We start from the raw sequence: 27,753 nt of genomic DNA, 5'->3' as shown, positions 1-27,753 counted from the left end.
TTCCTGGCTTGGGAGCCGTGTGCTTACAGTACTCTACTTGCGCATGGTCTGCGGCACGATGACTTGTGAAATGCCTTTGGTTTCTAGGTCATTTCTTTAATTAGAGGCCAGTTCAAAGGATGCTCGACCTCTGTGGTTTGTGGCTAGGTGCGAGGTGTGTGAGCCTGAAGGCCACCCTCCAAGAAAGGCTGGCAGCAAGATGAGCAACAGGGTGAGAGGCTTGCAGAACTGAGCCTCACTGTACTGACTGTACAGTATTCTGAGAACCTCTGCTATGAGATCCCAGCCTCTGCACACCTACTGGCTGTACATCCATGAAGATGAATGCGTCCGTCTGTAATGCAACTGGTGCTCATGTAAAGCGCTCCGATACCTTCAGTTCGCGTTGGCGCTTAGTAAAATGACTTAAAAAAAAAAAGAAAGAACAGCAGGAGTGGGAGGAGATAGGAAGCACAAGCAGAGGGAAGGGTAAAGCAGCACGAAGGAGCCAGAGGTCATGGAGAGTGTAAGCAAAAAAAAAACAAGTAGGAAGTGGGATAAGGGAGGGGGTGGCAAATGGTGAGCACTTTCGCGGCCGCTTTGACGTTCTCAGTGGTCGCGCGGCTCACTGAGAACATCAAAGCGGCCGCGAAAGTGATCAGGCAGGCTGACAAATGGTGCGCGCGCCCGGCGCACATGCACTGTAGTTGGAGGCCTGAAAAGCACTAGTCTGCACTTCTAAATTCCCGCTTACTAAAGCTCTCGCCAGAGCAGCGCTAAAGCGCTGGCTCAGGCGAGACCTAAAAAGTAGTGTTTCTGGCTCAGGTAAACACTTGCCCTCTAGTGGAAAAAACCACTGTACTGCAGGCACGCATCCTTCAGAAAAGGGATCACAAACATACATTACGGTCAAACTAAAACTCATGTGGAAGTGGTGGGAAGTAGGTTGTGGGAGATGAAAGGAGTTTATATGAGGGTGTGTAGATTTCACCCCAGGGGAACAGTAATAAGGCGGTAGCTTCCTCACTCTCAGAATTAAATTATCTACCACCAACCAGGCAGTCTCCATATTTAAGAGGTATTGCTTTCCTACTGAGGAAGCAGGGGGTGAAGGAGGGCGCTTTTGTTGCTGCCAGCACAGGTCTAGTGTTTGGCTCGTAAGCACCAGAGTAGATCCCATGTTGGCTTTTAGGGTTCGGAGACCACCTGGGACAAAATGGCAAACAAGGAGTCGTTCAGAGAAACAGTGGGTGGGTCGCAGGGCCCTAATCGTGGTGATACTGTCCTACAGCTGTCATTCACACCTATAAATACAGTGAGCTAGTACTCATTCACAATGTTTGATCATTCATGCCTAATAAAGCAGGATTATACACAAACACTACAAGAGTCATCAGCAAATAGGACATGTACAGTCCTCCTAGCATGTTGCTTCCTATGTGTGACACTCCCCTGGCCCCCAGGTGGTCAGCTTACCCTCAAACTCCATTTGTTGTTATTGTGGAAATATTTTTGCTTGAGGCCTCATCAGTGCTGGATTTGTAATGGTGCCTTGAGCTGAAAGGGGTAGTGGCGGCTGAAAGGATAGGCTGTGAATAGGTCTTTCTTTCTTCTGCCTAGGGGGTGGTCTGGAGAGGTTAATGGTTTCCATGACAACTGCCAAGCTGCTGACCAGGAGAGGGACATTTAGAGCGAAGCAATGGTGATAAATTTAGCAGTCCTTCTTGGAAGTGGGAGACAGGAGAGGTTGAAGACAGGGCAGTGGAGAGATTAACTGTGGGGGAAGGGTCTCATCATGAGATCAAACTGTGCCTATGGGGCGGTGTTGGGGAGGGGAAGGAGAAGTGGAAGGGCATGGTATTGTTAGACAACATAAGCTTATGTTTGCTCTCTGTTTCCATGTATTTACACTTCGAAGGATTTTTTTCCCCAGCTTGTTTAATACCGTTTCTTCTACAGTTATGCTCACCTGCATGTGCCTTTGTTCTCCTCCTCAGTGGCGTAACGAAACTTGAGGGGACCCCCCCTTCAGGATACGTGGAAGGGGCCCCTCCGGTTGACCTCTTCATGTAGGACTTCCACAGGGTACATACATGTCTTGGGGAGGGGGGGGGGTGGGGTGTAGGCAAAAGGTCTGCCTACTCCACTGTCCGCAGATCTGCTTCCGAGGCTGTCAGTGCTTCTTCAAGGACTGTGGTCTGTGGGTTCAGGTGACAGATTATGCCCTTCGAGTCTCTCTCCATCACTTCCTCTCTATCACTCGCTCTCTTCTGTTTGTGTCTCCATCACACAATATCCTGTCTCTCTCCATCACTCATTCTCTATCACTCACTCTCCTCTGTGTGCGTCTCAATCATATAATATAGTTGTCTCTATTCATCACTCCCTCTCCCCCCTGCGTCTCAGTCACGTAATGTCCTCTTTGTCTCCCTCATCACTCATTCTCGATCACTGACTCTTCTCCCTGTGTGTCTCAATCAAATGATAACCTGTCTTTCTCCCTCCTTCACTCTGTTGCTCTATCACTCACTCTCCTCCCTGCGTGTCTCCATCAGACAATCTCATCTGTGTGTATCTCCAACTCTTCCTCTCTATCACTCACTCTCTTCACTCACCTCCCTGTGTCTTCATCATATAATATCTACTTTGTATCTCTCATCACTCATTCTCTATCAATCACTCTCCTCTGTGTGTGTCTCACTCATACAATATCCTCATGGTCTCTCTCTCCCCATCACGCTCGATCACTCACTCTCCTCCCTGTGTGTCTCCATCAGATTATCTTCTTCAAGTCTCTCTCCATCTCTTCCTCTCTATCACTCACTCTCTGTGTGTCTCCTTCACACAATATTGTCGTTGTCTCTCTATTCATCACTCCCTCTTGTTACTACTCAGTCTCCTCCCTGTGTGTCCCCAGACATTCTCCTCTGTGTCTGTCTCCATCACTACCTCTGTATCCCTCACTCTCCTCCCTGTGTATCCATCATATAATATCCTCTTTGTCTCGCTCATCACTCATTCTCTGTCACTGACTGTCCTCTGTGTGTGTCTCCATCACACAATAGTCTCACTGTCTCATCACTTATTCTTTATCACTCACTCTCCTTTGTGTGTGTCTCCATCATATAATATTGCCCTTATCTCTATTCACCACTCCCTCTCTTCACTCAGTCTCCACCCTGTGTCTCCATCATATAATATCCTCTTTGTCTCCCTCATCACTCATTCTCTGTCACTCACTCTCCTCCCTGTATGTCTCCATGATACAAGATCCACATTGTCTCTCTCCCTCCATCACTCTGTTGTTCTATCACTCACTCTACTCCCTGCGTGACACCATCAGACAATCTCCTCTGTGTCTGTCTCCATCACTTCCTCTCTATCACTCACTCTCTTCACTCTCTCTCTCCTCCCTGTATCTCCATCATATATCATCTTTGTCTCTCTCATCACTCATTCACTATCATTCACTCTCCTCTCCATGAGTCTCCATTAGATGATGCTCTTCGAATCTCTCCATCACTTCCTCTCTATCACTCACTCTCCTGTGTGTCTCCATCACAAAATATCCCCTCTGTCTCTCTCCATCAATCATTACTGTCCGGTTTTAGGTTTAAACCTATTATAACTGATAAAACCCCACCGGAAGGGAAATAGCCCTCATCAGTGTAAACATATAAACACTGGAAAAAACCCCTGCACAACAACAAACTAAATGCCATTCCAAGAAAAGAAAAGGAGAGTGAAAGAGTAATTTGTATTTCTTCCTGAAGGGGCCAATACAATGTAACTTTGTTATACAAGGTAGCAGTAGGAAAGACTGGGCTAACATTATTCTGCTTGAGATTTGTTGTTTAGGGATGTCACTAAAATATTGTTTCTTCTTCCTTTTTTCAGTTTTGTGATATTGTTTTAGGTTCTGTTTATTTATTTTATAAACTGTAGAGAATAAGGAAATATCAAAATCATATTTGATTTTTTGGCTACGTTTGAGTATTTCAATGATAGGAAAAATTTAGGTTTCATAAGAATCTTTCCAATATGTACCATCACATATACCCACATAGAATTGGTAAAAACCCTTGATACATCAGCCCCCTTTTCTAGTGAGTCAGTATTGATAGTAAGTGAATTGCCAAACACCCCAGGCTTTAAAAATTCAATGCAAGGTATAGTGACAGGTATATGTAAAAAGAGTGCAGTCGCAAAGCATCTGGGATACTGGTGAAAACATAACACCAGACTTTTAGAAAACATGAAATGCGGTGTCACTTGGAATGCTGCTGCAAAACGTTCTTACCAAGTTCAACAAAGATTGGAGTGACATTGTTTTTATTTGCAGTGATTCAGCTACGTATATGAACATTTTGTGTGATGACCTGTCAATATCGATATCTGAGCTGAAACGCTTCCCTTTAAGAGATCCTTGCCACTTGTTAGATGGTATGCTGAAAGCATCTTTACAATCTTCAGAGTTAATGAAGAATGGTATTAACTTTTAAGTCCGTTCTGGTGCACTGTTTGGGTATGTGTATAAACTAAAACTCAAATATTTCTCATTTTGTGATTTGTGTGGCATCAAAGAAAGAGTCATACCAACTGTGTCACTTAGCTGGTGGTTCTCATTCCTAGAGGCCATGAATGTTATATTGCCCATGTGGCAACCGTTTACAGAATGTTCACCGAGTGATGATGCCAAAGGCAAGAAATGTGAGGATCTTTGGATGCATATTGGTAGTGATTTGAAAAAAGTACACTTTACTGAATTCTTAGATTTTTACAGGAAATCATGACTCCTGTAGTGGACATAATAAAGAAACTGGAGTTTGAAAACGCCCTTTTATACCAAGTGTTCAGCATAATTGGTGTAGAAGTAAAACATCTCCTTGAGAGTAGGCTAGGCGACACTTTTAGTGACTTTGGCACTGCAACATGTTCCATGTTAGAGTGCTTGCCACTTGGTGAGCAAAGAAATGTTGAGGAGCAATTCAGGAGCTTTTATTTTACAATGTATGAGAAATAGCCCTTCACCAACCATGGGATTTGAAGTCAATGAAGCCTCACTGTGGTACTCTGCACAAGTTATAGATCCCTTCCGTAAAGGAAAATTATCTCCGGAGTTTCAAAAGTGCTCCCTCATTTTTGACCGCTTCAATAACTCTGAGGGCATATGCACCCAGTTCAATGCATATGTTGCAGAACCTGTCGCAGAGAATCACAATCTTCAGGTACACCAGTAATAACATGGAAAGCTATGTCAGTGGCCAGCATTTGCAAATTGTGTACTGGCTATTTTGGCGTTGCCTGTCCCTAGTGCCAATGTTGGGAGGGCTTTTTCAGAGATAAAAGTTTATATGGGAAGGAAAGAGTTAGCGTGCATGACCAAAGACTCACTGAAGATTTATTGTATGGTGTACTACAATAAGTTTGATTTGTAAAAATGTATTTGGACCTCATATACATGGTACGTACACTGTCTAAATACCATGCACTATCAGTGCAGAAAGCAAGCAATAGTAAAAGCAAAAAGTTACATAAACACCGGAAAAACACTGTTTCTGTTGTTTTTAGTTTTTCATGGCGCAAAAATGTGTAACCACTGATAACCACTGTTTTTTTAAGGTATTGAAATCACCTGAAAACACTGAAAAAACCCCACCAGAATTTACCAAAAATAGAAACTGAAAACAGGAAAGCCTAATCATTATCTATCACTCACCATCCTCTGTGCGTGTCTCCATCAGGCAATATTGTCTTTGTCTCTCTTTATCACTCTCCTCCCTGTGTCTCCATCATATATTATCCTCTGTCTCTCTCATCGCTCACTCTTTATCACTCACTCTCCTCTCTGTGTGTCTACATCAGATCATCTCCTTCGAATCTCTCCATCACTTCCTTTTTATCACTCACTCTCTTCCCTGTTTCTTGCTTTGTCATTTCCTTCCCCTTTTATCTATATCTCTCGCACTCTTTCCTTCCGTTCTCGACCACACAAAGGTTTCTTCTCCATCACTTATGTCCACTCCTGTCCCCATCATTCTCTTTCTCTGTTGCTGCCTCTCTCTGTTCATCACTCCCTCTAGTCCGTCGCCTCCACCCACCCTGTACTCACTCGTCTTTTTCTATAATCACTTCCTCTCACACTCCCTGTTTGTCTCCATCCAACCCTCTCCTTCTCTCTTTCTGAGTCCCTCACTTCTCCTTGTTCTCTCCCTGTCCCAATTCTTCGGTGCCCTCACTCCTGCAGTCTTTTATGTAATTTCCTCTATCTGTAGTCTTATTCCCCCATCTCTTTCTTCGTCCTGTACACTCTCTCATCAGTGCCATCTCTTCCATCTGTTTCTCCTTTATCTGCTCTCGGGTGTCGACCTTTATTTCTCTCTCTGTCCTGTCTACAACACTCTATTCACTTTCTCTGCACATCTTTCCTAAGTATCTACTTTTATTCACTCCCCCCCCCCCCCCCCATCTCCTTCTTCAACGCCTCGTCAGGGGTAGTAAACGCTATATAAATGCAATTACAGTGACTTCTGTAATGGGCGGCTGCTCCCTCTCTCTCTCTGCATTGCTGTTTCTCTCTCCTCGCCTCTCTTTCCCTTCTTGTTCTACATCAATCAACTCCTTCATGCTCTTCGGGACCTCTCTTACCTGCCTTCTGTTCACTTATTACCCTCCCCAGTCTGTCTCTTTCACAATCACTTCCTCTCCCCTCTCAGACTTTCCCATCCGTTTCTCCCCCTCCAAGGCTTCACCCCCGATCTGTCTCTACCTCTCGTCCTCTCCACCCGGCTCATTTCAGGACGTGTCCACCTGCTCTACCCTCCTCGCAGCCCCTCGCGCGAACTCTCGGACGAGAGTACTGTGCTGAGGGGGCCCCCCGGCAGCTCGGCCCCCCCGCACCACGGGGGGCTGCGGGGGCCTGTGTTATGCCCCTGCTCCTCCTCCCTCCTTTACTTACCTCCTGCCCTTCATTTGACATATACTATTGCTCTACCAACTTTTTATTCACCTCCAGCTTTAATTACTGTCCCAATCTTTCGTTTTTTTCTTGTCCTCTTCTTTATTCACACATCACCTCTATTTGCCTTCCTTTATTCGCATCCCACTTTAGTCCATCTCTTCTCTGTAATTCCTCTCTTGTTGTCTCCCTTCCCCTAGGTATTTATCCAGGTTCTTGATACAATGACGCTAGTCCCTGCCATCGCTTTGTAAGTGTTACTTCGGTTCGCTACACTTCCTTTATGTAACTGCATATTCTGTTCACCTCCATACTTTATTCACCTCTGTTTTTTATCTTCCCATCGTACACTATTTTTCACCTCCAGGCGTATTAAACTCCCCTGTCCCCATTGCGCCCCCTTGCTTTATTCATTACCTAAAATATTTGGTCCATTTATTCAGATCATTTTCTTTATTCACATTTGACTGCATTTATTTCCACAATCATCTTCACTCTTTAATCTTCTATTTATTTACCCTCTTATTTTTACCTTTTAAATACCGTTAGGACCCCGTTTATCTTTTGTGTTCATAGTACGAGCACATACCTGGATCAATGCCAACAAGCATTTGCAATGCAATAGGTCTCGCATTTACGCGAGTTTAAGCGATTGGCATTGTAAATGACAATGCCTTTTATTTATGTTTTAAAAGCGAAAACAAAAATAAAAGGCACTGTTTTTTGCAATGTCAATAGCTCAAACTCGCGTAAATGCGAGACCTATTGCATTGCAAATGCTTGTTAGATTAGTGAGAAGAAACGCTCCCTTTAGGCCCCCATGGCAAATTAATTAAATAAACAAGCACGGCCGCTAAAGTGAAAGCGAACCGTGCTGCAAAAAAAAAAAACAAAAAAAACAAGCATTGAAAATGCAATAGGTCTCGCCTTTGATTAAGTTAAAGCCATTTGCTTTGCTAATGGTATTGTATAGCAAAGCAAATGGCTTCAACTTAATGAAAGGCGAGACCTATTGCATTTTTAATGCTTGTTGGTATATATGGCACCCATTAGTTGAAGTGGGATCGTGTGATCAAGACAGCGAAGGCCGAAACACAGCATGTCTCTCTGTTTCTGACACACAGTAATAAATTACAGTGCAACCCTGGAGCGGCCTATGTACGTTAATTTGAGGATTGGGACACTGGTGGTGGATAAATATATAGATCTGTGTACATACACACACACAAATTCTCGTGATAGGACCTCATCATAGTGACAAGGGATAAAATGATGTCTTGTGAGAAAAAGTGGAACCACATAGTAGGTGAACGGATAAACGACCAGAGAAAAAGCACACAACAAAAAGAATGCACAAATTAACGAAAATGGCAAGCATTAAGAAACAAAGTGAATAAAAGTACACACGTACTCATTCGTGCATACACTCAAACTAATTTACAAATGCAATCAAAATGAATGTACAAACAAAAAAATATAAAGTGGAAACAAAATAATAATAACTTGTTCTACATAGCGTTCAACCTTTACTTCTACCATTTACTAACGCAATAACCGCAGGTGTTGCTACCATCTATTGAACAAAATGCACAAAAATCCCTTATAAAAACAAAATAACCTTGCGCACAAAATATCATTCAGCAGGATCAAAAGGACATGTAGAAAACAATTACAGGGCCTGTGCGCTCTCGCCGACGCCTCCCCTTCAACTCTGCCCCTCCCCCTTTCAAAAACACATCACTCCTCTTAAGCAATTGTCCTGGGGTCCAGTGAAGGTCAGACAGAGGAAACAACAGTCCAGTTCTCTGATGTATCCGGGAAGCCAAACCTGTGAAATAGGACTTCCCAAAAAGAAACTGGTATGCAATGCAAGCAGAAATAATGGGATGAAGGCCTGCTTGAGGCCCTGCAGGGAGCTAGTGAAGAAAGAGCAGTGCAAGACAGACAGGGGTGACCCTACATGTGGCATAAGGAAGGAGAATGAGAAGAGAATCGTGATTAATAAGGAAGGAGGGTGAAAAGAGCAGCGTGAGGCACAAGGAAGGAGAGTGAGAGGAGCAGCATGAGCACAAGGAAGGAGAGTGAGAAGAGGTGTGTGAGGCACAAGGAAGGAGAGTGAGATGAGCAGCATGAGGCACAGGAAAGTAGAGTGAAAAGAGCAGCATGAGGCACAAGGAAGGCGAGTGAAAAGAGCACCGTGAGGCACAAGGAAGGAGAGTGAGGAGGGAAAGAGCAGCATGAGGCACAAAGAAGGAGCGTGAGAAGAGCATTATGAGGCATAAGGAAGGAGAATTAGAAGAGAAGCGTGAGGCACGATGAAGGAGAGTGAGAAGAGCTGCATGAGGCACAAGGAAGGAGAGTGAGGAGAAGAGCAGTGTGAGGCACAAGGAAGGAGAGTGAGAAGAGCAGCGTTGGGCACAGAGCGCTTTACATGAGCACCAGTTGTATAAGTGTTTACAAGGTGTGGAAGACTGCATGGTTTTAAGTGTGTCACAGAAAATGTTTGGGAGAATATCATTGTAATTCCCAATGAACCTGGGCCTAGCAGACCAGAGCAGAAAACAGGCCCATGATCAAAATATGGCTTACACACCGACCAGTCAGACCAGTCCATGTGGGGGAGCAACACAGAAGGCACACAGGGTCCGTTAAATAATGAGTAACTAGTTTTACCATTGTTTTTTGCCGGTATAGTTCAGACGGGAAGGAGCTCCTACTTGGAGTCTATGGCTAATTCTGATCCAAACACCAGGTCAGTGAACGCACCATATATTTGTCTCTAAAAGAAACGGTGCTAACTGAGTGGACAAATAATCGTAGGCTCCTAACTGAAACATATTGACCTTCCACTGTTCGACTGAAAGCCTCTTATGGAACGGAGTATGGTGGTGGTGGGGGAGGGGATGGAAGTTGGAAGATACCCCTAATTAATAGATAGATTTGAGGAGTGAAAAGTGGTAGGGCGCCTTGGCGTAATAAAGGGCCATGCTAGAAGCTTTCTCAGGAGTTGAGGGTTTTCCCCTTTCTTAAGCACAATAAAGTGGCCTCAGTCCCATCACCCCGAGCTTTCCATCATACTCGATTAAGTTCAGAAGTGGACATCTCTTCAGACTGACTGCCCCTATTTCAGCAACCAATTACAGAAGATCATGATGAAACTGTGTGCCAGAATTATAGGGTAGTTGTGCAGGATGGTGAACCACTAGAGCCATGTAAAGGTGTCTATCTGATCAAACATCGGCATATCAAAACATAATAGTGAGGGCTGCACAAGAACACTTTGTCCCGCTTAAAACAAAGGAAGCTGATTTACTTATCAAAACATTCTCAAACAATGAACATTGAAAAGCTCAATCTGTATTTACCTCTAGTAAAGACTATGCCCAAGAGCAGACCAGATAACGTCAAGGTCACAGTTAAAGTAAGGGTAGTAAAAAATCACATACTAAGAAGTTTAAGTCCCCATCCCTAGATCCTCCAGTAATCTAAAGACAAAGTGTCTCCAAATTCTCTGCTACATATATTCAGAAAGAGCTTTCATGCCGGGCACAAGATACCCATAACTGAAAAGAAACACAAATTAGCACAGCAAGAAAAATGGCAGCAGTTGAAGTGTGACTGCAGTGGGGCATCACAAATTCACCAGTCCAGTTAGCAATGTAACGCCCGACTTGAGGCAGTCTCCAGCTCCTCTCGGGGTCTGCCTTAGAGATCTGCCCCGTAACGTGGAGTTAGGGGCAGTTTTGCTGGGTATAGTGGCTTGGGCCACCTGTGGAAGGTAGCGGGTGAGGGAACAGGAAAAACATCAAACTCCCCCGAGGCCTGGAAGGAGGCCAGTGGCCTCAGAGGCAGCACTGGACAGCCGGCGGTCCACACACCAGATCCAGGGGAGTGGCCAATGGCTGGAGCTTCGCAGGCTTGCCATTAGGTGCGCAGCACAAACATGAAGCTCCCCCCGGGGCATGAAAGGAGTCCAGCGGCGAGGCAGGGGCACATACAGATGAACACTGGCGGGACAACCGTACCAGATCTAGGGGAGTGGCCGATGACTGGGGCCTCACAGGCTTGGCCCGCCCCTGATTGTATGGTAACAGGGCCGCGCTTGGAGGCGCTGCAGCAATGTATGAAAGGCAGCGGGTGCCTCAACAGCACTCATGCCTAGAAATGTAGCATTGTGTTATGCAACTGGTGCTTATGTGAAGCGTTCCAATACCCTTGTGTCTACTTCGTGCTATATAAGTCTACAAAAATAAAAGAAATGCTGGTTCTGTTGAGGATTGGGGAAGCCCAGGCCGATTTAGTTCTCTTGAAGGCATCAAAGGCTTCACCACGCACTGTCCTGGCCAGAAACAGACACTGTGAAAACGGGGAGCTACCATAACAACTTATTGAAAGGGGGAGTGTTCACACCAGTTCTTTTGAGCTTCAGCAGATCTAGGGGCGTGGCCGACAGCTGGAGCCTCACAGGCTTGGCCCGCCCCTGATTGTATGGTAACAGGACCTCGCTTGGGGGCTCTGCATGGGTGTATGAATGGCAGAGGGTGCCTCCACACAGCACTCCTGCCTAGAAATTTAACTGTTATGCAACTGGTGCTTATGTAAAGCGTTCCAATAGCCTGGGGCTACTTCACGCTATAAAAAGTTTCCGACTCCAACTTCTGGTGCAAAGATTTATAGAGCTCTAGGGAGATAGATGGAGTCCTTTGGTCTTCTCCGTTGCCTTGCAGCACGGCGCCCCCTTGTGGCGGAGGTGTAAGCAGCTGCATGCTATGGATTTAAAGCAGCTCTTCGCGCGGTCACGGTGAACGTGGACTCCTAGGTCTGAACAGGGTGCTTTTAAAGGCTGCTTTTCACACATGCACAAGCAGGTACAGGGATTCCCATTCCTTTTGTTCAGATAGTACGTAAAGCCGGCAGTCAATAAACACGTCCCAGTGATGGCTGGACAGGAACAGCCCAGATGGAAGAGTGCGTGCGGAAGCAGTGTGCAGGCGAGACAGGTAATTACAGAGTGCCCGAATGAGGGGGGCAGGGCGCCAGCTGCCTGTCCGCGAGACAGTGGCGTTTAAATCCCAAATTCTGGCCATGGTGGCAAAGGGCCCAGTGCACAGACACACCAGATTGGCACTCAAGAGGAAGCAGGGTAAACTGTCTCCTGCCATAGAGACCTGAGCAGGGCACCAGCAGGCTAGACTGTCTGAGCCATTGGCCCCTCACAACACTGATGAGACACGATGTGAAAGCCGTGCCGCTGCTGAGACGGCCACAACGTGACTAATACTCTGCTCCCGCTCATCCTGTAATATTGTCATAGATGGCTTGTGCCTCTTCCCGCCTCATTCATTCGGGGTCAGAGGAGAACCGAGCCCTTCACCCACCGAATGTACTCCAGATAAGAGATTCCCTCCATCCCAGTCCTCCTGCCCCAGCTTGTACCTGGGGCTGCGTACAGTACGGCAGGCAGAGGAAGAATGGGCGCCATTGTGTCCCATGTCGAAAGAGCACACACACACACAGCTGCCTGTCTCGTAAATGTTTATGTGGAAGGGGTGATGGGGCTTGGTGGGGTGATGAAGTTTGTACTAAAACACTACCTCACATGCTCTCCTCCCGCCCCCGCTCACCCGCGGTGCTGCATTCCTTTCATCTGGGAGCTTTAGGTTTCTGTCATTCTGCTACAGGCAAAGGAAAAACCCAGACATTGTAATGGGGCTAAATATAACAAGTCACAATGTCACAAGCGCGGCCGAAACGGACCGCGCTTGTGCAATTAAGTAAATAACAATAAAACCAAAAAGAGTGCTTCCAGGCTTTTGAAGAAGACCATGTAACTCCACCAGTAAACGATCCAATCCCGGTGGGCGGGGCCAAAAGGAGACAAGGCGGCAACAAGGAGGGACTTAGAAGCCTCCTTTACAATCAGAAGCCAGCGTATTGCATTGAAGATGACGCTGGCCGATTAAATAGATGGGTGGGGCTTCAACTCTGCCTCCGAGAGCTTCGGAATCTGAATTGATTCCAAGAAGCTCGCGAATGCCGAGAGCAGAGCATGCTCTGCTTTCGTCAGCCGAGACCTAAAAATAGTGCTTACCGACCTATGAAGGAGACAGTGTAATGCCACAAGTAACAGATCCAGTCCTCATGGGAGGTAGCAAGTGGCGACAGGGGGGTAACAAGGTGGGACTAGCAAGCCTCATTATCAATCGGAAGCCAGGATTTACCAAGGACAATGACACCACCCAATCAAAAATATGAGCGGAGAGAAGGCGAGGCTTCCACAGCATAGTCGACTACTGCATGCCTCGCAGAGCGAGCAGCGCATGCGTACTGCCGCTAGGCTCGACCTAAAAATGGCTTCTTGTTTTGTGTAAAGTTTTGTAGCGATAAAAATCTCTCCTTTTATGTATCACATTTATGTTTGTGTTCTGTACCGCCTTATAATAGTGGAAGAAATGTGAGTCCTATATACCTAAATTGGATTTTAAGTGGTACTTTTCTAACATTGTTAATTATATTAAAAATAGACAAAAGTACAGTTGATAAGGTGTCAGAATTGTCATTTGTGCAAGGCAAAAGATTGACAATCTATCAAATGGAGACAAAATAAAGTGCATACATGTATTTTTTAATGATAACCAATAAACTAACACCCAAAACGGCTTAGCTGAATAATTTTTCAGTTTGGAAGTTAATTTCACAGGTTCTAAAAATCGCTTCCTTTCCGCATTCGCTGGATCCATCTTTGCTTGTCACCACCTCTTCCGGCAAATTTCAGTAAATGTAGCACATATCCTGGTTTTCGGAGATGGTAGCATGAACACAAAGGGTGGTTATTTTTCAGGTGTTTCGGTGCAGAATTATGTACCAGTCCAGAGCAGGTTGTAGTTTAGTTAACACAGATGATCCTGCGTTTAAAAATTGCCTTAAGGCAAATTATGGGCTACGCTCGGACAGGTGATCGCAAAGCGTAATATAGCACGCAGGTGGGGAGCGGGCACACTGCCAACGCTTAGTGAATGGAAAAGAGATATGGACTGGTGTATGCTGCAGGAGAAAACAGTCTATGTGGCCCGGGGGTGTCCTCAGAAATGGGTGGCGGTTTGGTCAAACTGGAATGAATATCGTGGACACTTGTGTGAACCCCCTGCGATTTCCTCACTTGACGAACCTTTAACGCAGTAAAGACCCTTGTAATATCAGTAAACTATATGCTAGAGCATCTTCAGTGCAATGTGTGTATACTAATCTGTAATTGCCGCAATGTACGTAAAAGTGATTATGTATGCGTAATGACCAACAAGTTGCAAATAAAAAGAATTGTAAAAAAAAAAAAAAATTGCCTTAAATTTCCCCATTGCCTCGTGTTTTGTGTTTTAGTGAATACTCTTAAAGAAGTAATACTCTGCTTCAAGGTCGATGCATTAGTTTTATTTCTATGTTTGTGAAAATTCACGGTTTGTTGTTTTTCATAATCTGGTTAACTTTTGCTCTTAACGACTGTTAGTGCTTTTTAAATGTCACTGGTTGTATAGTTAGAAACATTGTGCTGCAATTAGAAGTTCATTTGGCCCCAGATTAAAGGATTCTTTATAATAATCAATGTATGGAATGTTCACTTTGGCGGGGTTGAAAACGATGATAGAATAGCTGAGTGGATGTTTATAACTCTAGAGTTTGCTTGTGTGCGTTATTTGTTGAACACTGGTTTTATTACAAGTGGCTGCTTTATAAGTCCATTATATTTTTTATTTTCACACCTTTATTTTCCTGGATATATATTTGTCATTGGATGCTCACACCATGAGTGGCCACGATCATGCTTAGATTTGTATTTCTGAAATATTTTAGTAAAAATAAAAATTGCTATATAACATGATTGTGTTCTCAATAAAGAATTGCAACACAAACAAATAGCTAAGCATTACCAATAGTGTATGATACAATGTGTGTGAAGCAGGTTGGAATGGAAGAGCACCATATATCCTCTAAGTGTTGGTCATAGGCTGCGGATTGGCAAGACTAGGACCCTCCTGTTCTCTCAAACATACAGACCCAATTTTTCATATCTTCGTATAGCTTGAAATTACATTTATTTACAAAACAAGGAACAATTAATGCTTTCCATGTTAACAAAACATTTACATTGGAGACCATATCAGCGTAGCCTGGTAATCTGAAGATCTTAACTAACAAACCACTTTCAATTGTAATATTTACATCAATACTACATTTTGACTAGCAGCAAAACTGTGAATTTTTAAGGCCTGCGTTGCTTCAGCCCCAAACCCATCTCCGAGTTTTTTAACTGGCCTTACCACAATGCTTGCCAGCACCTTATCCCACGTACTTTAGCCATAAAAATGATTGTATAAGTTGAAAAAATCACCAATTTGCTCCTGTGCCCATACGACGCATATTCTGGAGTTGATAACAGGCACCGATCCCAAAAGGCACTATCTTGGCCCGATTCCCCGTTTTATTTATCCCTTGGTGCTTCTGGGCTCAGAAGAGGGATCAGAAGATGGGTCCCCCACCTTGTGTCTCAAAAATTTACCAACTCCTGTAAGTCAACATTAGAGGTAAAATTGTTGATGCAAAGTGTTATAGTGTTAAAGTAGGAGATGTCAAGTTTTCCACAAGTATAGAGGGAATTGCATCCATTTTAAACCAGCTCTTGCTTAACTAACATGTATTTATACTGCCTTCTTCCCCAATAGCAACTTTAAGAGGGTAGCATGAGTGGGTTTAAAGGCAGTGCATGTATGGTCTGAGGCCTGGGGGGCAGGTAAAAAGAACGACCCTTGAGCCCTAAGGGCGTTATAAGCCCGCCAAGACACTGCCCACTGGCACACACCCATGATGTGATTCCGTTTTACCCTGCTCCTGTCTCCATGTGAGAGGAAACTCCACAGTGTGTGAGGGGAGTCAGATTTCCCCAAATCAACATGTGCCCAGCACCAGGCCATTGCAGTGACACAATGAGTCTCCCTGCCTGTTGAGCCTAATGGTGCCACACTGTCTGGTTTTGTTTCCTTGAGGCGGTGCTACAGTTATCTTCCTTTAGGCATCAACTGGAGCGGCTGTGAACCAATTTACAAAGCTGAGAAGATCTTGTGTGAATTTGTGTATATCATTATGGATTTCACCTCGGAGTGATAACATGAACGCTGCCCACAACAAGTGAAGCACAAACTATGTTTTGCTCCTGTTCTCTGGGCCTGATACCGGCTCCCTGTCCCGCTTCCCCTTCCTTCATTAAAACATGCAGTCTGATTATGGGTATGGATCTCCCTGTGGTTGTCTATTGTCCTGCAGATCATCTGTGGTCTCCTGTTGTGCCCTTTCTTTCGGAGACCACTGCAGAACGTCCATTGGTTCTGACAAGCAACTGAACTGTGGCAAGGCACTTTCTTGTATGAAGACATTGGTCATTTACTTTGGATGTTAGATAGCTGGTGGACAGTTCTTTTTCTGGGGAGATCAAGGGAAAGTGCATTACCTTTGATGGTATTTTGACGGCTGCAGAAATGTTTTTACAGGGCTACCCAAATCTCTTGACTTCCATAAGTTCACTTATCTGGTTGAATGACAGATTTCTCACTTTTATGATATTTGGCATTTACTTTTCTCATCTTGATTATTTTACATTACATTTACATTTTGCTTTATCTCTTTTTGACAGGTGACCACTGCGAGCTAAATGTCCGATCAGGTCGCTGCACAGCAGGAGTCTGCAGAAATGGTGGCACGTGTGTCAACTTGCTGGTAGGGGGCTTCAGGTGTGACTGCCTGTCCAATGATTATGAGAAGCCATACTGCCAGATGACCACACGCAGCTTCCCGGCACAGTCATTCGTCACCTTCAAAGGCCTCCGACAGCGCTTCCGGTTCACCATCTCCCTCATGTGAGTATCGGGCACGGTCACTGCTGCAGAGTACCTTAGAACTAGTATTAATAAAGGTGCGAAGAAGATAGAATAGAAAATATAGTAAAGTCACCAGCGGCCCTCGCGGTACAACTCCTGCTGCACCTATTCAAGATATGGCACATGACATTGTTGTTACAAGTGCTCCACCTAAATTAACACCAACTTCTAGGCCGAGGACAGGCACACAGTTTTTGTCCTACACAGTGTCTCTTAAAACAGGTTTGACTTTTGCTGCTCTCATTGGTAGAGAACCCTTTTTAGGTCTCACCTACGCAGCGCGCATGCGTTGCATAGGAGAGGCCTTTAGTCATCGGCACAGCTTTGTGGCCAAAAACGTGCACGCGTTCCATTGCCTTCAATGGCAACGCGTGCACGTGTGGCGATTCACTTGCGGGAGCGAGCGGCTGGCGCCATATGTTATCAATTATCGCGGCGCCAGCCGCTCGCTCCCGCAAGTGAATCGCGCAGGCCCCCCTCCTCTCTCCCCCCTCCCCCTGCTGCTGCGCGAGGCGTGCGTACGCTTGTTTTTAATACAATCTAGCACACCGCTAATCCCTTAGTATTGATGTGTGTAATCTCTTTATAGAGTTGTCTTCCCTTCGAAGTAAAATATATTGAAAGCTGGCATTACACGCTGACGTTGAACGTTTTGTTTATCTAGCCAACGGGCTGCCGTTAATTCCACTGGACCGACAAGTTTTACTGGGCACGACGGATTGGCTATCCAAACTAAACTATTTTGAACTAGGATGAGCACAGACCCCAATCCAAGATGGCCTCCATGTTGCGGAACTTGCAGTGGGGCCATCTAGTGGTGATAGCCAGTACAGTTGTAGTTTTGCCCTGCTGCCAACTCAGAGGGTACTGCTCTGCTCTCACTGCCCAGTGCCCTTCTCCTGGATGGTGTGCCTCGGTTGGCATTGCAAGTTCAGCAGACTGAACTAGCTGGAGCAGCCTCTCGATCATGGCTACACTGGCGCTGCTCGCATTTCTACTGGTGCTGCCCCCGATCCCGGCAGCCGAAGGCCCCCTGGAGCCTTACGATCGGCTCTACGACAGCGGGGTGGAGGCATACTACCGGGGGGACTGGACATCGGTCATCCTGTATATGGAGAGGGCACTGCGAAGCCTGGCGGCCCTGCGCACCCACCGGGCTTGGTGTTGTGGGCACTGCGAGGGGCTGATAGAGCCTGGTCCCCCTGAAGACCCCCAACCCCTGAAGGACCTGCGCTTTTTCCACTCCGTGCTGCACCGGGCAGACTGCCTGAAGAGTTGCGAGCAGTGGCTTCTCGGGCCACCCTCTAGCCTCTACCAGATCGCAGAGGAGCTGGAGCTCGAGTTCACCAAGAGGAGCCCCTACAACTACCTACAGGTGGTCTACTTCAAGGTGAGAGAGAGCCGGCCTTAGTGATTTCAAGTGGGTAGGGGCTCACAGTGCATTGTTGGAACAACAAAATCTATCTGTGGAATGGAATTAAGTACTTTTATAGTCTTGTATATTTGGTGCATCACGCAAAGAATTACTACTAAGGCGGTTATAACACTCAGTACACAACAAACAGTTATTTTAGAGTGACAGAAACATAACAGCGTAGGAAAGAGCGTACATTAAATAATGTTTTTTTTACTTTTTGTAACCTTTTAGCTCCATTACACACATAATGAAAACGCGCGGCAGCTCTGCCCCTCCGCTTGGAGCACAGCTAATGGCACTGCTTCAGAAGAGAGACGTTTCCTGGCAGTGCAGAAAAGCACAACAAGGTAACCTTGGGCTATTTTAACTCCGACCTTGAAGGCCCCATGACCAAAATGTTACCTCTAATCTTAGTTTCTATTTCGAGTGTGGATTTAATTAACCATTACTGATGCAAACCCTGGCGGGTCGGTTTTCGTGCAGACGCTTGTTTCCCTTATTGTACTTTCATTCTCAATTTTGAGTTTCGAGGAGCGTTTTGCAGGAATGGACCAATTCACTTAACACTGAAGTCGAATGATGGAAATCACAACGGCCTCCATGATATGCTGGAAGGGGCGGCTTACTTAAAGCATCAATCATGAATCTGCAAAGCCAGGCGGCCTGCGAAGCTTCCGAGGGGCCCGGACAGCAGGTGCTCTGTGCTCACGTCCTCGTGCAGCCGCCATAGTGAATGTGTGAGATCCCGGCAGGTCAGCGGGGTCACGAACACGAAGAGTGACGCGACGCACTGCCTCGTGCACACCAGACACAGTCTTTACAATTAATCATTCTATCTGCCAACCAAGAAGGAAGAATCACTACCGGGCCTTTGCTTACATAAGATTTATGAGCAGAGGTCCGTCTGGAACCAGAACTCTGCTCATGAGGTCAGCGTGCTGTCAGGGCCGGCTTTAGCGCTGATGGCGCCTGGTGCGACAATCATTTTTGGCGCCCCTACACCCCATGACTGCCTCCTCGGATTCTCTCAATACCACGGGGCAAAAGTGCCCCTTATCTCCTCAAACATAAGTTATTGCTAAACACAGCACCCCCCCTGAGGTCGGCGCCCCCTCTACAGGTCAGCGCCCAGTGCAGCCGCACCAGTCGCACTGCCCTAAAGCCGGCCCTGCGTGTTGTTTTCCAAACATATAAATTACATATGATGTTCTATGCGATGAACGATGTAATCAATTCAATAAAACAACTGTTCAAATATATCCGTGGCTTGCTTGTTTGCCGGTGATGTGCAATATATATACTCGAGGAAAGAATTAAATCCTCCTATTGACTACTTTAAAGTTTCTCCCGGGCATGTACCGTTATTTAAAATTCGACCCACGGCTCATTGTTGAATATCTTTAGCTTAAAATGAGATTAGTTATGGCTCTTAAGAGTAGGCAAAGGTGTTTGACTATCAAGAGAGGGACATCTGCGATCTATTTTAAATGACAGTTGTTTTGGGGAGTATTTGATGGTTCTGCATACTTGTCCATCGTGAACCTCCTCCTGTTCGTCCTTAAGTGGCCTCTTGTCCATTTCAGAACATACAGGAACATTTTTAGGGGTGTTTTATAACAGTTTTGATAAAAAAAAGATTTTGTTGTTTATACAGGCCAGTGGCCCTCTAAACTGTTGTAAAATAAATTAGGACGCATCTTTTGGAAAGGATACGGGAGGGAATACAAATTGTAATGCTATGAACAACCTTCCTGTTGATCAGGGGTGTCATGCATTTATAAGGAGCCAGAGATCACTCAAGGAAGTGCAATCTTTACATCAAGGATGGCAAGGCTGAACTGGACCCCGCACTGGTTTAACTATTCCCTGTGTCTGACATGACACACATGTACTCCCTGCGCTGATCAGGAAATCCCAAAGACACTCATTTACATTTAGGCCAAGATTGAACTGAAGCAGGCATTTATCAATGGTCATGGTTTCCTGAATGAGGGCCATGTTACAGTTACTTATTTATATAAGCTCTATATAGCGCTGGCATGTCAACATGGCCAATACAAAGCACTGGCAAAACGATGTAGATATGATAACAGCCAGATGTAAGAGAAGGTCCAAGTGTGGCAAGCTTTAGTCACTGTCCTAGGCAAGGATACTGCTATGGATAATGTAATTACTTCAGGGGTTCCTAAATTGAAGGTGGTTAAGGATAGCTCTCAGCTGAGAGATGAGGGTGACCCAAAGCGTTAAGCCCTGGATTCCAAAGAAGTGGTGTATTTAAGTTGATGTATTAAACGAGAAATTGCAAATTCCTAAATGGTACATAATAGTTGGCCAGCTTTTTAACATTGCCTTGTGTATGATGCAAAATGTTTTACGTTTTATACTGGTTTTGACTAGTGATAGGCTCCCTAGGCTGGTTGAACACTGATTTGCCACCATGCATACAGGCATAGCCAGTCCTCTTGATTCTGTGCTCTTTGAAGTGTAGCTATGAGTTTTGTGGGTAGGCTAATTCAAACTGATGAAACACTTTTCCCCGCCTCCACCCCGCTTCCCCTCCCCCCTCCCCTCCCCCCTCGGGGGTAGACTTCATGTGGCCCTCAGACCCTTTTAGAAAACATCTGATTCCATAGACCTGGTTAAACAGGTTTTTCAGCGACCTCCATGTGGGCTATAACAAAGGGATGTGTCTGAATAGAGATGGCTCCAGACCTACCACAGACCCTAGCGAGGACATTTGTTTAAATGGAATAAACCATTTGGTTCCGAGAAGTCAGGGATGAAGTTTCTAATCTGTATTGTGCACTAATATAGAATACAAAAAGTAAATAGCCATTGTAGCAATAATGATTAGTGCGTTAGCACAGGGGATTATTAGAAAACATTTTGCAAAAATATGCTCAACATTCTTTGAAAGGACCAACAGAAGTTTACATTGTATTTGCTGCCATTTTATAGATATGTGGCCAAATTCCTACACACCTTTTCTCTACTGAAACTGGTGAACATCATTCATATTGTCAGACGTCCAAGTCAATGGGTATTTCACCCAACTGTCCTTCAGTACGCATCCATGCAAAGACTAGTCCTCTCTAGCTTAAGCCCAAAATATAGGATTTTCTACAGTCTTTGGTTGCCTAAAAATGTATGAACGATGCATCCTTCCCAAGGTATGTTTGGGAAGGAATGCAGCTTGAGAACACATTTTTGTTAGCATTAGGAGTCTGCACGCTTTGCTCCTGCTAACCAGTGGTAAAGTGATTGTGCTCTCCTTTCCAAACCGGAGAGGAACACACTTCCCCACACCCAAGATCCTTTTGTCTCCTGTCTGGATGGAATGCACATCACAGCACAGTAGAGCCATTAACAGTCATGTAACCGTGGATATTTACAAATCGTCTCATTTCGTTTAAGAAGAAAAATGGCAGCTTTCTAAAAGTGGCATTTTCAGAATAGTGGTTTTTAAAAACTTGACTTTAACATTAGAGAAGATTTTCAATTACAATTCAAATGAGTGGAAGTAGTATTCCTCTATCTGCTTAGAAACTAAAGTTATCACTTATTAAGTGCATAAAGTAACCCAGTGTTAGTCTATGGTAGATTTAACATTGCTACATTGAAAAAAGACTTTGGATGTTTTTTCACTGCCAGGTCATTTAAAACTTAAGTGAATATGTCCTATCTTTAAATACCATGCACCCTTCTTTATAAGCTTTTAGGGCCAACCCTTGGGATGACCTATAAGTATTAACAAGCATTGGCATAGCCAATAGGTCTCACTTTTGGGACCTTATAAGTGTTTAGCCATGCAACAGTTGATGTTGTTGCACCAAGGATATTGTGCTGCATAACTAAATACTTATAAGGTCCTAAAAGCGAGACCTATTGGCTATGCCAATACTTGTTAGTTCTGGCATTAAACAAGACCTTTTGATGTTACTAAAAGTATGTGATTGATATATGGGAGTTTCAGTCCGCCATCTTCATCCATTGATCCGTTATTGTGTCAGTCACATTTTTCTTCCGCCCACTAGTGCATGGAGGCAGTGAGTTAGTCCACTTCAGCCACAGGCTAACTTCACTGTGAATGACGGCATTCTGTCCTCTCACAAGGAGCACATCCACATTTAGCGCTTTTCAGTGCCAGGGACTTTTAGGGCAATGTGTGCATTTAGAGGCCAAAACATTTTTGGGACTTTAGCCAATCTTGATTAATGAGGTTCCTAAAGATTCCCCAGCAATAAAGTTGTGTAAAAACCATTACAAAACAAAACATGCGTTGATGAATCCAAAATACTGGCTGCCAAAACCAGGTCTATTGGCTTTGCTGATGCTTGTTTATCATTGCCTATATTTTTGAAGGAATGTTCATGTCGCCCCATTATCAGTGACATATTTAGATTTGAAATGTTGGATATGACCTCTTATTGATTGTGCTGTGTAACCCCGACTGCTTACAAGAAAAAAATAGAAAGTCATGAACTAAATTTTATTTATTATTTGACAAATCTGCCAAGTGGCACTATGACACATGTAGGCTATCCTGTTTTAAGTTTAAACCTATAACAACTGATAAAACCCCATAGAGAGGGAAACAACCATCCTCAGTGCAAACATATACATATTAATAAACACCTGCAGAACCACAAAGTAAAATACCATTCAAAGAAAAGAGAATGTGAGAGAATGACTCATTTTTAGTTATTTCTGAAGTGGCCAACACAATGTAACTTTGTTGTTCTAGTTAACCCTGGGCGTAGTTCGCGTAGTCGCGCTTCGCGAAGCTTCGCGAAGATGTCATTGCACTACGCGACCTTCGCGAAGCTTCGCGAGCTTGCGTAGTTGCTTGTGGCAACCTGTTCGCGATGGCTTTTTCTTGTTCGCGAGCGCGGTAAGCATGTTCGGGGAACTGTTTGCATGCTCGGGGGATATATCTCGCGATCTTACCCATGCGGTCGCCAATGGGCGCGGCCATCTTGTTTTTCTATAGTCCCGCGCGCTCGCGATGCCTTATTTCCTGTTCCGGGTCGCGTATAGCGTGTTCGCGATGTGCATTGACGTGTTCGGGAGCGCATTTTACTTGTTCGCGATAAATTGTACATGTTCGCGAGAAATATCGCGCGAACTTACCCACGCGGTCGCGAATGGGCGCGGCCATCTTGTTTTTCACTCTATGCCATGTTTCTGGGCCTACTTTTGTATCCTCCCTTTATCTCAGCAATCCTTTGTCTTTTAAGCCTTTTTCCTGACTTTTTTTAGTTATTATCTATCTCTCTGTTTGCCTCAGTTTATATTTTGCATTTTATTTCTACTTTTACTGTGTTTTTGTTACTTTTATAAAGTTTTTTCTATCTTCTTCCCCCTAACTTTTTTCCCCTTCTGACTTTTCTTTTCCGCCTCCCACCCACCCCAGAACCATGGCCAAGGGCACACCAAGTCCCAAGGGCAAGGGACCTGCAGGCGCAGAGAAGCGCCGCCTGCCTTGCGGCAGAATGCGTCCTGCAGGGGTGCAGGCCCGGCAACTGTTTGGGGAGGAGGAGGTGGCGGCTCTTGTTTTTTTCATCCAGCGCCTCCTCCCCTTGACCTTGGCAGCAGGCGGCAGGCCCGGCTCCGGGTACGCTACCCAGGAGCGGCACCGTCGGTGGGCGAAGGTGCGCCGGGCCGTGTTCCGGTGCACTGGGATCCGGCGCACCCACAACCAGCTAGCTCACCGGTGGTCCGACATCCTGGACCGGGAGCAGGACCTGTTGGACCTGCTAGGTGTCGAGGTCATCGGGCTTGGTGAGTAACTGATTGTGTATATTAAATTAGATGAACAACAAGATTACTGCTGCGTGCCAAGCGTTGCTGGTATTACGTTCCAAAAAGCAAAATGTTCTTTGATTTAAGGACCCAGGTTCCCGGTGGTACTCTTACTTGTTTGCAACGTAGTTTGCGCTAGCTTGTGCTGATGCTGATTATGTAAGAGTTTACTTTACAGAACTGAAGTTAGGTAATGCGATTTGCTAGAGAGACTCTAGTCCTTCCATTGTCCTACTGTGAAATAGTGGTGGATGGATATTGGATACTAGGTTTAGTTTGTTAGTAGTAGTTACTAATTGTTTTATGCGGTCTGCGTGACGCATCCTCTGTCACTGAGTGCTGCTTACCCCAGTCCTCCGTCGAACCTTTTGTACTTTGTTTAGTGTGTGGTAGGCTTAGCATGGTCAGTCAGTAGCAGAACTAGATCAGCATTATGCAACCAACCCACAATTTGTTGTATGTATGCACTAATGTATGCAACTATGCATGTGTCCTCCATCTCATCATCTATGCATTTGATGGCTGAAAAAAATTCAAGTGCAGACTTAGTGAACAATTGGCCCGTCTGGAATAGGTGGTGTAGGTCAGGTGGTACTTACTAGGCTTTGTTAGTATTTGGAATCAGAATGATCAAGGAACACTGGATTGTTCATAAATAAGTAGACGATCCGTAAATGCACTAGGAAGCAGCCAGTAGTCGATCCATCTGATTAGATAGGGCAATTTTATTGCACTTGTTGTTTCCTAAAATGTACTTTGACTTATTGTTTTTCCAAATGATTTATTATTTTTCTCACAGCACTCCTTAATGTTGGTCTCTTTCTGTATTATATTTTACATGATCATCAGCACCACCCAGGGGCAAGAAGACGGGGTCGGAGTCGGCGGGGGAACCCCAGGACCTCTCCTCTACTGAGGCTCCTGCAGCTGGCCCCAGTAAGTCCTCCATTGGTTAGATTGACATTTATATTTCCCTAAATGTTATGTTACTGCATCTTTTTCTTCCCAAACTCTAAATTATGGTTCCACTTTCTGAATCTTTTTTACAAAAGCTTACTTCTTTGACCTTGACTATCTGTTTACTAATTCTGTTTATCCCTGCCTCGAAGTTGCTTCTAACTCCCTCTGCTATGACTCTCTGTGCTACTAATACTACTACTACTACTATTACTATTATTACTCTGTGTGTAGCGAAGCTTGCACAGTTGCCCACTCTTTAATAGACGGTTTTCTTTGCAACAATTAAACTCTGATTGACCAATAGCTCTAGCCACTGGGTCCTGTCATTTGGTTGTCCTCTTCAAGTCTTCTCAATGTTGAGGCTTTGACAATTACCACAAACAAAATTCCCAACCAGATATTTGACTAGTATTTTTGATCGGATAGTACATGATACTACTATTGTCTATGATTCTGCAGAGCCACATACAGAACTATGCACAACAAAATAGGATGGTGGTGATGGGAGGTTGGATCTTACTGATCACACCTCAGTCAGAAAAACCCAGGATCCCCTAACAGACTAGCTATAGTGTCTCACATTAGGGTCCCACTCCCGACCCCCCCACGAAGACGATACACAATGTTGATGATGACGGAGACAGAGACAATCCAGAACATAATAACAAACACCATTTTGCTCACACACTTGTGTAAGTCCACTCCACCACACCAAATACCACAGAGTCTATGTGTAAGTTCAAAAGGTTTATTTGAAACAAGTATCAAACTCTGTACATCGTTAATATGAAATTTAATTTACGACAGCCATAGTCAATAAGCCAGCAAAAAGCCTAACATTAAAACAGTAAACATTTACAAGTGCATGATTGACAACAAGAACAAGAGCCAAGATCTTTATAATTGTGGAAGATCCCTCACCGTAGAACGTAGAAATACTGGTTACATCATCTTGCATCCACTATGCTCTGTAAATCTCTGGTTTGTAGAAGGGAATCTTTCGCCTATGATATATGAGAAAAACACTGCGAGTTAGCCGTTAGATAGTATACTGGTGAATGATGCTAGCATTTTGCAGTCATGCCAAAAAGTGTAACATGTATGTGTGATGGGTAAGCAATATAAACTAAACAAAGTCAATATGTTGTTTTTTTTTCGACCTCTTCACTTGTACGCAACAGTCAAGCGGCCTTAAAGGCATCTACTGCACATCAATACGCTGGCAGGTATAATATGCACCAAAAGAGTAGTAGTCGACATGATGAATCTAAAAGGGTTACTCATGGCTCAGGCTAACTTTCAAAAGAGTAGAGTAGGACTAGATGACCCTCGGAAGTGGAACCATATCCTACTAGTGTCTGTCTACTGACTGTACTTACTGTCTAGTGCTGATGTATGTTGCATCGCATTAACTTTTTGTTCAATGTTCCAAGTGAACACTTAAAATAGGGGGAGGTTTACAGGCATCTAAAAAATTTGATGCTTTTTTCTAGGCACACTACCATCCACCAGTGCCGTCGGGGCCAGCGATGCGGCCATTCCGGAGGGGGCAGGCGAACTGGCGGCACCTGCAGGAGACAGGGCCCAGGGGGGATCCAGCAGCAGTGGCCGGCGGCGGTGAGTTATATTCATTACTTCTTGACATTACAGCTAGATGGAACTGTGTTCACTATTTCACTGTACTGTGCGACATTATACAACGGTTGAAGAAGACACCCTTTACGTAGCATTACCAGCGTGAGTAGAGTAACCAATGGCCTCTTCTATTTGATTCCAAAATCAGCTGTGAATGTTTTATGGAGAAGACAAACTCAGATCAGATGACCTTCATGGATGTGTTGAACATAGAGGGAAAGCACTAAGGGTGGAAGGACGGGCGAGATAAACAATATGACTGACCGGCAGAGAAGGATATGTTGTTGGAAGCATGTATAGGAGTCTGATAGTAATAAGATCAGATGCATGGGTTGTTGAAGGATGGGTGGAAGGTGAAAGAATGCCTGCCTGGGTGGGCGACACAGTATGGGTGGATAGTACTAGATAGCAAGAATCAGCGGTGTTTTTGGTTCAAACTCAAAGCCAAGGCAAGGAAGGAAGGAGCAGAAGCATGGGTGTTTGTTGGTGAAACCAACTAAGGTTTGTTAAGAGATATATACAAAAGGATAGACGTTTACTTTAATGGATGTATGCCTGGATGTACTATCACCAAGAGACAGTATAGGTGGAAAGTGTCACTGGAGATTCTTACCTTGAAGAAAATGTAACAGAAACTGCGCGACAGTAGCAAAGCCTAGAGGAATCAAGGTAGTATTATGAGCATACAGTACACTTGCAGTAGTTTGCAAGCACGTCATATATTATCAAGCGGAAACCCCTTCCTCCCACTCTGGGGACCACTCCCTACCTATTATTATTAATGTATTTTCGATTGGGGCAGCCAGCCTGCAAAGGGTGGCCTATCTCTTGTTTAATGTTTATGTATATTGGTTACACAAGCAATGAAAGCAATGTACCCTCTGCAGTAGCGGTTGGTGGTGGGATTGTTGGCGGGCGGCGACATGGGGAGGGGACGGGTGGGTGGCACTGGCGAGTAAACTGTGTATTACTGTTACGGCCAAATACAGGTAATCAACATAAAAATAAATTAAACTATTTTCAAGGTGCGCACTGCACCGCCGAATGCGATGCAGTGTGTGCTACTGTGTGCAGCA

General features: G+C 44.8%; 1 protein-coding gene across 1 annotated transcript in view; it reads left to right on the top strand.

Moving 5' to 3' along the window:
- CELSR2 (cadherin EGF LAG seven-pass G-type receptor 2) overlaps window positions 1-27,753 on the top strand; it is a 691,477-nt gene that overhangs the window by 270,490 nt on the left and 393,234 nt on the right. The window contains exon 3 of the mRNA XM_085643385.1: window positions 16,620-16,842. Coding sequence (XP_085499511.1) covers window positions 16,620-16,842 — 223 coding nt within the window. The remainder of the gene's footprint in view (window positions 1-16,619; window positions 16,843-27,753) is intronic.

Source organism: Triturus cristatus, chromosome 1_1 (genome assembly GCF_964204655.1).
Source record: "Triturus cristatus chromosome 1_1, aTriCri1.1, whole genome shotgun sequence".
NCBI lineage: Eukaryota > Metazoa > Chordata > Amphibia > Caudata > Salamandridae > Triturus > Triturus cristatus.
The sequence above is the reverse complement of the archived record's forward strand: the minus strand, read 5'-3'. Positions and strand labels throughout refer to the sequence as shown.